The following is a 14034-nucleotide window of genomic DNA, read 5'->3' as shown; positions in this document are numbered from 1 at the left end:
CGAGAGGGAGGTGAGCACCTCCTTCATCTACGCCAGGGGTCCAGGACAGCGTCTGAGTATGCTCTGGATTTACAGATGGTGGCTGTCTCCACTGGCTGGAACGACCAGGCCCTTTTGATGGTTAAACGCAGCAGGCTACAGGCGGCCGTCCAGACCGTGCTAGCCTGTAGCGATGAGGATCTCATGCTGGACCAGCTCTTCGCCATGGCCATCCGCCTGGATAATCTCCTGCGTGCATGTCGTCGCCCATCCTGGGAGTTCGGGTCTCTCCCAGGAACCTCCAGTGAGACTGAGCCCATGGAGGTGGGCACAACGCAACTTCCCCAAGAGGAACGTCAATGCCGTCGTCAACAGGGTCTCTGCTCCTACTGCGGGGAGTTGGACCACCCTTGGAAAACCTGTCCCAGAAGGAGAAGGAAGGGACAGGCCGAGGAGTGCTACTGCACCTTCCCAGCTAGGTGTGGACGTGCCTTGCTCCTCTCTGTCCACCCAGCTTGTCCTCCTTCTGGTCACCTTCCCAGACTATCCTAGCCCCCCACTGAGTCCTGCCCTAAAGGACTCAGGTTCTGCCAGCAATTTCCTAGACCCGTCAGTGGCCTTATCATTACGCCTTCCTCTAGTCCCTTTACAACCCCCTATCCCAGTCCATTCCCTAGACAACCATCCCCTAGGAAAAGGACTGGTCTCAGACTACGATTCCCATTTCCTTCACAGTTCACAACCACCATGAATGCATCACTTAACTCATCTTAGACTCTTCTGCATACCCCGTTGTTTTAGGTTTTCCCTGGTTACAGTTGCATAACCCCAGGATGTTGTGGACAGAGAGGAGTTTGTTGGGTTGGTCGCAGGAGTGTCAGGGGAGGTGTCTCTCTGTGTCTATCTGTGCCACCTCCGTGGAAAGTCCAGACCATGGTCGTGGCCTGTTCCATCCAACATCAAGGCGGTGCAGCACTTCCTTGGTTTTGACAACCATTTCTGGTGCTTCATTAGGGGTTTCAGCACAATGGTGGCCCCTCTCAGCTCCCTGACTGAGTAGGCCAACGAAGCCTTCCGTGCGATCAAGGAACATTTTACGAACGCACCTGTTCTGGCTCATCCTGACCCATCTTTGCCCTTCATCGTGGAGGTGGACCCCTCCGATGTTGGAGTAGGGGCTGTTCTCTCCCAACACACTGCATCTCTGCATAAACTCCATCCATGCGCCTTCTACACATCGAAGCGATCTCCCGCGGAGTGGAACTACGACGTGGGGGATAGTGAGTTGCTGGCCATCAAGAAGGCGCTGAAAACATCACTGGCTGGAGGGTGCTCAACACCCATACCTTGTTTGGATGGACCACCGGAACCTAGAGTATATACGAGCAGCCAAGAGGCCGAACCTGCATCAGGCCAGTTGGGCCCTATTGTTTACCAGGTTTGACTACACCCTCTCCTACCGGACGGCATCTAAGAACATCAAGGCCGATGCGTTAACCCGGGTTCATGACACAGAGGATTGGAGGGAGAAAGTGACACTCATTATTCCCCTGTCCCGCATTGTGGATCCTGTAGTGTGGAATGTGGATGCGGACAACCGCCGAGCCCTGCCCACTGTCCCGAGGGGCGTATCTACGTGCCCTCTGATGTGCAAGACCGTCTCCTCGCCTGGGCACAAACAGCACCTGTGTTGGGGCACCCGGGTATAGCCCGTAATATCGACTGTCTCTCCTCCAAGTACTGGTGGAACATCTTGGCTTAGGATGTCCGGGTTAACGTCTCTTCCTGCTCCCCCTGCGCACAGATCAAGACACCAAGACAAGTCCCCTTTGGCAAACTCCACCCACTGCCAGTACCACAATAACCCTGGTCCCATTTCTCCATGGCCTTTGTCACAGACCTTCCCCCCTCGGAGGGGCACATCAACATCCTGGTAATTGTGGACTGATTTTCAAAAGCATGTAGTTTGATTCCTCTGCCCGGTCTCCCTACTGCCATGCAGACTGTGGTGGCTCTCTTCTCTCACTTATTCCGGCAATACGGGATCCCGGAGGACATCGTGTCTGACCGTTGGTCCTCAGTTCACCTCGCGTGTCTGGAAGACCTTCATGGAACAACTGGGGGTCACGGTCAGCCTCACTTCCAGGTACCGTCCCCAATCAAATGGTCAATCAAGTGTGCCGAGGAGGTATGGAACACAGCGCACACCCGTCTTTAGCATGTCGTCCTCCGGCAGAAGGCACAGGCCAATCGTCACCACAGTGTGGCATCGGTCTTTCACCCCAGTGACAGGGTCTGGCTTTCTACAAAGGACCTGCCCCTCCGCCTGCCCTTCTGGAAGCCGTTTTCCCCCGCCTGTGCAGCTCGGGCGTTCCGGAGTCACCAGCCTTCCACCAGCTGCCGAACCTGCTGCTATATTTTGCTTTAATAAACTCAGTAGTTCAGAACCTGTGACTGCCTCCTGCCTACTCCTCTCTAAACTCTCTAAACAGAACGCTTTTGGGTTCCAGATAGAACCCTTTTGGATTCCACGTTAACCCTCTTTAGAAAGGGTTTTAGAGTACATGGGACTCTAAAGGGAAACAAAAGGGTTGTAGTTGCAACCAAAAGGGGTTCTTCAAAGGGTTCTCCTATTGGGACAGCCAAAGAAACATTTAAGATTTTGGACAGCACCTTTTTTTCTAAGAGTGTACTGGAGTGGGTCGAGAGATTCAAACCCCTCGGTGTCCACATCACTAAGGTATTAACATGAATCACAAACAGTTGTGAAGAGGGCACGACAATGCCTCTTACCCCTCAGGAGGCTAAAAAGATTTGGCATGGGCCCTCAGATCCACAAAAAGTTCTACAGCTGCACCATTGAGAGCATCTTGACCGGCGCATTATTTCTTCGCAGAGCAACTGTAAGACACCTACAGAGGGTGGTGAGTATGGCCCACTACATCACTGGGGCCGAGCTTCTTGCCATACATGACCTCTATATCAGGCGGTGTCAGAAGAAGGCCCAAAAAAGTGTCAAAGACTCCAGCCAGCCAAGGCAAGCGATACCAGTGCACCAAGTCTGAAACCAACACGACCCACTCCCAAGCCATAAGACTGCTAAACTAGACCGCTAAATAGCTCATCAAATGACTACCTGGATTGACCCTTCTTTGTACCACACACACACACACACACACACACACACACACACACACACACACACACACACACACACACACACACACACACACACACACACACACACACACACACACACACAAAACATGCATACTGATGCCACACACACACTTTCACAGTCACCACATACAATGCTGCTACTGCCTCCTATATATCCTTTTGCCTCGTCACTTTACCCCTACCTACAGTATATACATAACTACCTCAATTAACTCGTACCCCTGCACATCGACTTGGTACTGGTACTCCCTGTATATAGCCATGTTATTTTCACTCGTTATTGTTATTCGTTATTTACTGTGTATTTATTGCTTATGTCACTATTTATATTTCTTGGAAGAGGATGTTTACATGCCTCTGAATGACACAAAACCCTGATTACCCACAATGCACCACTTTTGCCCAAACCTTTCCAATTGCCTGTGACATCGCTCCGTCACTTTTACAATAAAAGACAAAACCCTTTTCTATTTCCCCACTCTCACCTCTTTTCATCTCCCCGCTCCTCCCATTATCGACAGAGAGAGCAAAAGAAAGAGAGCAAAAAAAGAGAGGGAGAGAGTAATGGGACTATTTTCTCTTAAATCTCATTGTGTGTGTGATGTGTATCTACAGTGAACTCTTTGCGCCCCCACTTAGAGATGCTTTCTATGATTGCTTTGAGTCACTCTTGCCCCCCCCCCTGATCCAATAAAGGTACAGCTGTAAATACCTGAAGGAGATTGGTTACATCCCAAATGGAACCCTACCCCTATAAAGTCTTATGGGCCCTGGTCAAAAGTAGTACACTATTTATACATTTTAATTTCACCTTTATTTAACTAGGCAAGTCAGTTAAAACCTTTATGTGATCGGTGTCCCTCCACAGGGACGGTTGAGCTAACGTGCACTAATGTGATTAGCATGACATTATAAGTAACAAGAACATTTCCCAGGACATAGACATATCTGATATGGGCAGAAAGCTTAAAGTCTTGTTAATCTAATCTAACTGTCCAATATACAGTAGCTATTACAGTGATAAAATACCATGCTATTGTTTGAGGAGAGTGCACACCAACAAAAAAATTTATGACGGCAGCTGGTTTGATACATTGACCTCTGAAGGTAAAAATAATGTATTTACATTCAGTAATCTTGCTCTGATTTGTCATCCTGAGGATCCCAGAGATAAAATGTAACGTAGTTTTGTTCAAATGTAGGAACTGGGTTCTTCAGTTTTAACCCCTGCTGTGTCTGGCTCTGCACACACCCCGTCCGGCCATCTAGATGTGTGAAAGATAGTGCATAAGCTAATGATCCATCATGTATGACATTCCTGGTAGTGTGTAAACTTAAATTATGTATTGCCATATCATTTTTGTATGTTCTTTATGTATCATTTGACCAATTTGGCAAATTTGGGCAGACTTGATACAAAATATTGTCCAGTATTGAAATGCTTCACTGCATCAATCTGAAACTTTGCACACACATCTAAATTGCATCTAAACTGCAATAATACATTATGGCCTTTCTCTTGCATTTCAAAGATGATGAAAAAATGTAATAATAAAATAAGCATGCATTTTTGTTTGTACTATCTTTTACCAGATCTAATGGGTTATATTATCCTACATTAATTTCACACTTACACAAACTTCAAAGTGTTTCCTTTCAAATGGTATCAAGAATATACATATCCTTGCTTCAGGTCCTGAGCTACATGCAGTTAGATTTGGGTATGTAATTGGAGGCGAAAATTTAAAAAAAAGGTCCAATCTTTTTAAGAACATTTTCTTATTTATAATGACTGCCTACACTGGCCAAACCCGGACGACGCTGGGCAAATTGTGAACCGCCTTATGGGACTCCCAATCACGACCAGTTGTGATACAGCCTGGAATCAAACCAGGGTGTCTGTAGGGACACCTCTAGCACTAGAAATACAGTGCCTTAGACCACTGCGCCAATCGGAAGCCCAGTGTAGGGAATAGGGTGCCATTTGGACGCATCCATTGAGTGCTTACTGCTTTCACTCCACCAGAACAATTTTAGCTCCAATATGACACATCTCTCACTTTCTCATTCGCTCTCTTGTTCACACTGGAAATGAATTGCACTTGTTCGCCTGTCTTCAATGCCCGTCCTCCTCCAATACTCCCCCTGTGTCTCTCTCTCCACTCTCTCTCTCTCTCTCTCTCTTCTTTCTCTCTCTCTCTCTCTCTCTCTTTCCCCCATTTCTCCCCTCCATTCTTCCCTCAGGGCACTGAGTTGAACGATGACCGTACACCGTCAGATGCCTCGGTGATGACCACCTTCACCATCCTGCTGATTGACAAGAACGACAACGCGCCCAAGTTCAACAGCTCCGAGTACCGTGTGCACATCACCGAGCAGGCCCAGGTGGGCTTCGCCCTGCCTCTCTTCATACAGGCTGAAGACAAGGATGAGGTGGGTTGCCATCACCACGCATGCATGCCTGTAACAATATATATGGCAACAAATGGTAATAAACGGTAACACTTTGTTTGACACGGTTGAAAGTTCCTGGGATCAGGACAGAATAAGCAGGAAATCTGGAATCCTCCAACCGGGATATCTGGAAAAACTGAGAATTTTGGGAACTTTAATGGAATCTTGCAATCCTAGATGTTGCGTTGGCTCAGTACAGCAGTATAGATTCAGATGTAGTGTATTTTAGCAGTAGTGAGTAGTTGCAGAGGAGACATTGTGATGTGCTGAGTGAGTGTGTCAGCCCAGTGGGAAAGCAGCCCTGTTCAACAGCATCCTCTTTAGTTTTCCATCATGTGTCCGCCACTTCCCATTAGCTCTATCTAACATCCCACCGCGCTGACACACAGACCCACATACACATGCGCTCATAAACAGACACACAGACTATCTTCTTACACACACACTTGCTCGATCACTCACAGCAGCCCAAGACTAGGAGCCCCATTTGACTAGACTACAATTTAATTTGCTTTGGAAGATATGGGATAGAGCATCAAATTATACCTAACGAGGAAAATCAATCACCACAGGTTGAGATAAGCCGAAAGCTAGTCAACTCTGATTGATTCCAGCACCACAGCCGCCAGGATGAAATTTGATAGATAACTGCAAGTCAAGTGGAGAGAGAACGAGAAGGAGGGAGAGAAGGAGGAGAAGAGGGAGGTAGAGGGGTTGGGAAAGAGTGAAGAAGGTGTTGACAAAGTAGCATAACTAATGGAGTACTGGCAGGAAGTTAAGTGAATAGGGCAGTCATACAGACAGAGGGAAGCTGAGATAGTCAGAGTGAGAGGTGGAGGGAGAGAAGAAGAGAGAAAGAAAGGGGTGAGGATAGAGAGAGTGAGGCTGCGGGAGAGATAGAAAGACACAGAGAGAGAGAGTGAGAGAGATGCAGAGAGACAGAGAGAAAAAGTGAGACAGAGTATGTGTTTGATGGAGAGATAGTAGTGGCTTAGCAGCAGGTTTGTTTATTCATGTCATGGAGTGTGTTTGCTCTTGTCAGCATGGCGATGGATAGAAGTGCTAGGAGCTCCTCCACCAGGTGGTGACGGGCACACCTGGTAGAGGATAAGAGGGGTGCTGCTCTCAGACTGCGCCCTATCCCCTATTCAACCCTCTGCCCCCAGAGGCTGTCAGTGTCAGAGCATATGTGTGTGTGTGTATGTGTGTGTGTGTGTGTGTGTGCGTGTGTGCGTGCGTGCGTGCATGTGTATGTGTGCACATGTTTGTGCGTTTGTGTGCGCATGTGCAGAAGTTGGCAGAGGAAATTTACTAAAAATACAGAATGTTGCCATCCGACTCTCCTCAATTCCTCCCAGGCAAAATCATGTCTCTATCAATACAAGCTGTGCCCCTGTGAATTCTCCATAACAGATGCCATTAGGTTTATTTCCATTCTTCTCTCTATTTATTTTATCTAGGCAAGTCAGTTAAATATCAAATTCTTATTTACAATGATGGCCTAGGAACAGTGGGTTAACTGCCTGTTCAGGGTCAGAATGACAGATTTGCACCTTGTCAGCTCGGGGATTTGATCTTGCAACCTTTTGGTTACTAGGCCAACACTCTAACCACTAGGCTACTCTGCCGCCCCAAATGGTGCATCTATGTAAGCTGGGTAGGCTCAAGGCGGACAGCTACATAGCTACAGTTGATGGATTTCAACCAGATCTAAAGCGGAGAATGAATCAGAATGCAGCCCCACCTGGGGCATCCCTATTCAACCCCCCAGCTTAACTACACTCCCTACCTGTCCATCACTAGTGATGAGTACCTAATGGCACCAAAGTCCCTATATAGTGCATAACTTTTGACCGGGGCCCGTACACACTCAGAAAAAAATTGTGCTATGTTTAATGAACAATATAAACGCAACATGCAACAATTTCAAAGATTTTACTGAGTTACATTTCATATAAAGACATCAGTCAGTTGAAATAACTAGAACCATATCTATGGATTTCACATGATTGGGCAGGGGTGCAGTCATGGGGAGCCAGGCCCAGCCAATCAGAAGGAGTTTTTCCCCACAAAAGACCCCCCACCCCCCTTCAGACGATCCCACAGGTGAAGAAGCCATTAAAACCCTTTTTGGTTATAAGCACCCTTTTAAGGTTCTGAGACTGACAAAAAAAAAGCTCCCACATGAGTAAGAGACGAATGGGAGCATGATGTTCCCTGTTAAGATAATGTATATATTAGTGTTGGGAAAATAATGCTTTCTGAAGCCTTTGGGGCTTTCACCAAATTGTGATGAAAAATTGTTAATTCCTCAGAGCTTTTAATACAGTGCACACTAGTCAGGTTGATGGATTATCTTGGCAAAGCAGAAATGCTCAATAACAGGAATGTAAACACATTTTGACCAACCGGCTCAAATCGGTCTTATAAAGCGTAATTTGAAGTGATTTGTTTTTTACATTGGATAAAAGTAGAGACTCAGGGCTACAACATGGTATAGCAAACACCACATTTTTGAGGAACAATGGGAAAGTAATTCTGCTTTGAAAGTGATAAGCTTGTAAACTCAATTTTGAGAAAAGGGCCTTTAAATGTTTTGGTACCTATTGGAGAGCTCTCCTTTGTCTACACCCATTCAGCATGGTTCACACCCTCTTAAGCTAGCCCCACCCATCTCTTCAAGGATTCATTTGCACTGCCATGTGCAAAACATAGTAGTATAAATGAAGACTAAAAGTGGTAAAAGTAGTGGCCTACAATAAGGACAAATTCCAGGGAAACAGAAAGTTCCAGATAAAAATATTTTATAAATATTAGACGACACTATCCCAGACACACTTCAAATCTAATCAAAGTTTATTTGTCACGTTCCAAATAAAACAGGTGTAAGACCTAACAGTGAAATGCTTACTTATAGGCTCTAACCAATGGTGCCAAAAAAAAGGTGTGTGTGTGTGTGTGCGTGTGTGTGTGTGTGTGTGTGTGTGTGTGTGTGTGTGTGTGTGTGTGTGTGTGTGTGTGTGTGTGTGTGTGTGTGTGTGTGTGTGTGTGTGTGTGTGTGTGTGTGTGTGTAAAGAAATAAAACCACAGTAAAATGACATTTGAAAAAAGAGTAGCAAGGCTATTATTCAGACACCTGTTAGTCAGGCTTATTGAGGTAGTATGTACAAGTAGGTATCGTTAAATGACTATGCATATATGATGAATAGAGAGTAGCAGAAGCGTAAAAAGAGGGGTTGGCGGATTGTGTGACACAATGCAGATAGCCCGGTTAGCCAATGTGAGGGAGCACTGGTTGGTCTGGCCATTTTGGTAGTATGTACATGGATGTATAGTTAAAGTGACTATGCATATAACATAAACAGAGAGTAGCAGCAGCGTAAAAGAGGGGTTGGGGGGCACACAATGCATATAGTCTGGGTAACCATTTGGTTACCTGTTCAGGAGTCTTATGGCTTGGGAGTAAAAACTGTAGGAAGTTTTTACCCCCAAAAAGAAGCCTTTTTGTCCTAGACTTGGCACTCCGGTACCGCTTGCCATGCTGTAGTAGAGAGAACAGTCTTTGACTGGGGTGGCTGGGGTCTTTGACAATTTTTAAGGTCTTCCTCTGACACTGCCTGGTGTAGAGGTCCTGGATGGCCGGTCAGCTTTTCCCCAGTGATATACTGGGCCGTGCACACTACTCTCTGAAGTGCCTGTGGTCGGAGGCCGAGCAATTGCTGTACCGGGCAGTGAAGCAACCGGTCAGGCAAGATGCTCTCGATGTTGCAGCTGTAGAACCTTTTAAGAATCTCAGGACCCATGCCAAATCCTTTTAGTTTCCTGAGGGGGATTAGGCTTTGTCCTCTTCATGACTGTCTTGGTGTGTTTGGACCAATCTAGTTTGTTGTTGATGTGGACACCAAGGAATTTGAAGCTCTCAACCTGCTCCACTACAGCCCCGTCGATGAGAATGGGGCCGTGCTCGGTGCTCCTTTTCCTGTAGTCCACAATCATATCCTTAGTCTTAGTCTTGGTTACGTTGGGGGATAGGTTGTTATTCTGGCACCACCCGGCCAGGTCTGTGACCTCCTCCCTAATCAAATCAAATCAAATTTCATTTGTCACATATACATGGTTAGCAGATGTTAATGCGAGTGTAGCGAAATGCTTGTTCTTCTAGTTCTGACAATGCAGTAATAACCAACAAGTAATCTAACTAACAATTCCAAAACTACTGTCTTATACACACAAGTGTAAGGGGATAAAGAATATGTACATAAAGATATATGAATGAGTGATGGAACAGAGCAGCATAGGCAAGATACAGTAGATGGTATCGAGTACAGTATATACATATGAGATGAGTATGTAAACAAAGTGGCGTAGTTAAAGTGGCTAGTGATACATGTATTACATAACGATGCAGTAGATGATATAGAGTACAGTATATATGTATACATATGAGATGAATAATGTAGGGTATGTAAACATTATATTATGTAGCATTGTTTAAAGTGGCTAGTGATATATTTTACATCATTTCCCATCAATTCCCATTATTAAAGTGGCTGGAGTTGAGTCAGTGTGTTGGCAGCAGCCACTCAATGTTAGTGGTGGCTGTTTAACAGTCTGATGGCCTTGAGATAGAAGCTGTTTTTCAGTCTCTCGGTCCCAGCTTTGATGCACCTGTACTGACCTCGCCTTCTGGATGATAGCGGGGTGAACAGGCAGTGGCTCGGGTGGTTGTTGTCCTTGATGATCTTTATGGCCTTCCTGTAACATCGGGTGGTGTAGGTGTCCTGGAGGGCAGGTAGTTTGCCTCTGGTGATGCGTTGTGCAGACCTCACTACCCTCTGGAGAGCCTTACGGTTGTGGGCGGAGCAGTTGCCGTACCAGGCGGTGATACAGCCCGCCAGGATGCTCTCGATTGTGCATCTGTAGAAGTTTGTGAGTGCTTTTGGTGACAAGCCGAATTTCTTCAGCCTCCTGAGGTTGAAGAGGCGCTGCTGCGCCTTCTTCACGATGCTGTCTGTGTGGGTGGACCAATTTAGTTTGTCTGTCTCTTTAGTTTAGTCTGTGATGTGTATGCCGAGGAACTTAAAACTTACTACCCTCTCCACAACTGTTCCATCGATGTGGATAGGGGGGTGTTCCCTCTGCTGTTTCCTGAAGTCCACAATCATCTCCTTAGTTTTGTTGACGTTGAATGTGAGGTTATTTTCCTGACACCACACCCCGAGGGCCCTCACCTCCTCCCTGTAGGCCGTCTCGTCATTGTTGGTAATCAAGCCTACCACTGTTGTGTCGTCTGCAAACTTGATGATTGAGTTTGAGGCGTGTGTGGCCACGCAGTCGTGGGTGAACAGGGAGTACAGGAGAGGGCTCAGAACGCACCCTTGTTGGGCCCCAGTGTTGAGGATCAGCGGGGTGGAGATGTTGTTGCCTACCCTCACCACCTGGGGGCGGCCTGTCAGGAAGTCCAGTACCCAGTTGAACAGGGCGGGGACGAGACCCAAGGTCTCGAGCTTGATGACGAGCTTGGAGGGTACTATGGTGTTAAATACCGAGCTGTAGTCGATGAACAGCATTTTCACAGGTATTCCTCTTGTCCAGATGGGTTAGGGCAGTGTGCAGTGTGGTTGAGATTGCATCGTCGTTGGACCTATTTGGGTGGTAAGCAAATTGGAGTGGGTCTAGGGTGTCAGGTAGGGTGGAGGTGATATGGTCCTTGACTAGTCTCTCAAAGCACTTCATAGGCTGTCTCGTCATTGTTATTGATCAGGCCTACCACTGTTGTCGTCAGCAAACTTAATGATGGTGTTGGAGTCGTGCCTGGCCATGCAGTCGTGGGTGAACAGGGAGTACAGGAGGGGACTGACCATGCACCCTTGGGGAGCTACATTGTTGAGGATCAGCGTGGCAGATGTGTTGCTACCTACCCTCACCACCTGGGGGCGGTCTGTCAGGAATTCCAGGATCCAGTTGCAGAGGGAGGTGTTTAGTCCCAGGATCCTTAGCTTGGTGATGAGCTTTGAGGGTACTATGGTGTTGAATGATGAGTAGTAGTCAATGAACAGCATTCTCACATAGGTGTTCCTTTTGTCCAATTGGGAAAGGACATGAGTGGTCAAACATTTCGGTAAGACTTCCACAAGCATCCAACAATAAGCTGGGTGAATTTTGGCCCATTCCTCCTGACAGAGTTGTTCTAACTGAGTCAGGTTTTCAGGCCTCCTTGGACATTTCTCCAAAATTATTATTGCATGTGCAGTTGCAAACCGTAGTCTGTCCTTTTAATGGCGGTTTTGGAGCAGTGGCTTCTTCCTTGCTGAGCGGCCTTTAGGTTGTGTCGTTATAGGACTCGTTTTACTGTGGATATAGATACTTTTCTACCTGTTCCCTCCAGCATTTTCACAAGGACCTTTGCTGTTGTTCTGGGATTGATTTGCACTTTTTGCGCGAAAGTACATTAATCTCTAGGAGACAGAACTTGTCTCCTTCCTGAGTGGTATGATGGCTGTGTGGTCCCATGGTGTTTATACTTGCGTACTATTGTTTGTACAGATGAACATGGTACCTTCAGGTGTTTGGAAATTGCTCCCAAGGATGAACCAGACATGTGGAGGTCTACATTCTTTTTCTGAGGTCGTGGCTGATTTCTTTTGATTTTCCCACGATGTCAAGAAGGGAGGCACTGAGTTTGAAGGTAGGCCTTGAAATACATCCACAGGTACACCTCCAATTGACTCAAATGATGTCAATTAGCCTATTAGAAGCTTCTAAAGCCATGACATCATTTTCTGGAATTTTCCAAGATATTTAAAGGCACAGTCAACTTAGTCTATGTAAACTTCTGACCCACTGGAATTGTGACACAGTGAATAATAAGTGAAATAATCTGTCTGTAAACAATTGTTGGAAAAATGACTTGTATCATGCACAATGTAGATGACCTAACCAACTTGCCAAAAACTATTGTTTGTTAATTAACAATACATTTGTGGAGTGGTTGAAATACTAGTTTTAATGACTCCAACCTAAGTGTATGTAAACTTCTTATTTCAACTAAATATATATATATATATATATATATATATATATATATATATATATATATATATATATATATATATATATTGTGGCGTACAGCAGGTCAGCCACCAGGGTGAGACTCGTCGAGGCCTGGTGACAGACGGAGTATACATCGAGGCGATGGCTCCATCTGCTGGACGTGCCAGGTCTCGACAGGCTCTCCGCACAAGACTAATTGGGGCTGATTGGGGAGTTGGTGAGTGATCAAGGGCTGATTGCTCACTCGCTGCACAAGCCCATAAAGCTGCCAGAAGGGCAGCACACAGAGAGGACTGGGGGAAGTAAGGTGACTATGTGTAGTTGGAGATGGTGCCTGAGCTAAGATGAGGTTGCTGATTTTGTGTGCCCCTCAGGATACAGCAAGACTCGGAGCCCAGGAGACGGTATCCCGGAGAGGGTCTCATGGGGGAGACATCCTTTTCTTTTGATTTATTATTTAATAAACACCCTTGAAACAGAGCTAATCATACTCTGTCCGTGTTTGATCTGTGTAAACGTCTTGAACAAACCCGCTGGTCTGCCACAATATATATATATATGTCAGAAGGTGAATTCACCAATTTGTAAGTCGCTCTGGATAAGAGCGTCTGCTAAATGACTTAAATGTAAATGTAAATATATATATATATATATATATATATACACACCCAACCGTTCAAAAGTTTGGGGTCAAATGTCCTTGTTTTTGAAAGAAAAGCCTATTTTTGTCCAGTAAAATTACATAAAATGTATCAGAAATAAAGTGTAGACTTTGTTAATGTTGTAAATCACTATTGTAGCTGGAAATGGCAGATTTTTTATGGAATATCTACATAGGCGTACTAGAGGCCCCTTATCAGCAACCATCAACCTTGTGTTCCAATGGCATGTTGTGTTAGCTAATCAGTTTATAATTTTTATCATTAGAAATCCCTTTTGAAACTATGTGAGCACAGCTATAAACTGTTGTGCTGATTAAAGAAGCAATATAACTGTTCTTTTATTTTACCTTTATTTAATTAGGCAAGTCAGTTAAGAACAAATTCTTATTTTCAATGATGGCCTAGGAACAGTGGGTTAACTGCCTGTTCAGGGACAGAATGACAGATTTGTACCTTGTCAGCTGGGGGGTTTTGAACTTGCAATCTTCCGGTTACTAGTCCAACGCTCTAACCACTAGGCTACCTTGCTGCCCCTTCTTTATACTGGTTGAGTATCTGGAACATCAGCATTGGTGGGCTCGATTACAGGCTCAAAATTGGCCAGACACAGACCTTTCTTCTGAAACTTGTCCATCTATTCTTGTTCGTAGAAATGAAGGCTAAGAAATTGACAAGAAACTGAAGATCTCGTACAGCTCTGTGTACT

At 45.6% G+C, this 14034-nt stretch overlaps 1 protein-coding gene across 1 annotated transcript in view; it reads left to right on the top strand.

Annotated features, from left to right (window-relative positions):
* cdh23 (cadherin-related 23) overlaps positions 1–14034 on the top strand; it is a 688999-nt gene that overhangs the window by 372008 nt on the left and 302957 nt on the right. The window contains exon 11 of the mRNA XM_064931960.1: positions 5404–5592. Coding sequence (XP_064788032.1) covers positions 5404–5592 — 189 coding nt within the window. The remainder of the gene's footprint in view (positions 1–5403; positions 5593–14034) is intronic.

This window comes from Oncorhynchus masou, chromosome 23, assembly GCF_036934945.1.
Source record: "Oncorhynchus masou masou isolate Uvic2021 chromosome 23, UVic_Omas_1.1, whole genome shotgun sequence".
NCBI lineage: Eukaryota > Metazoa > Chordata > Actinopteri > Salmoniformes > Salmonidae > Oncorhynchus > Oncorhynchus masou.
This window is presented reverse-complemented; position numbering and strand designations above follow the sequence as displayed.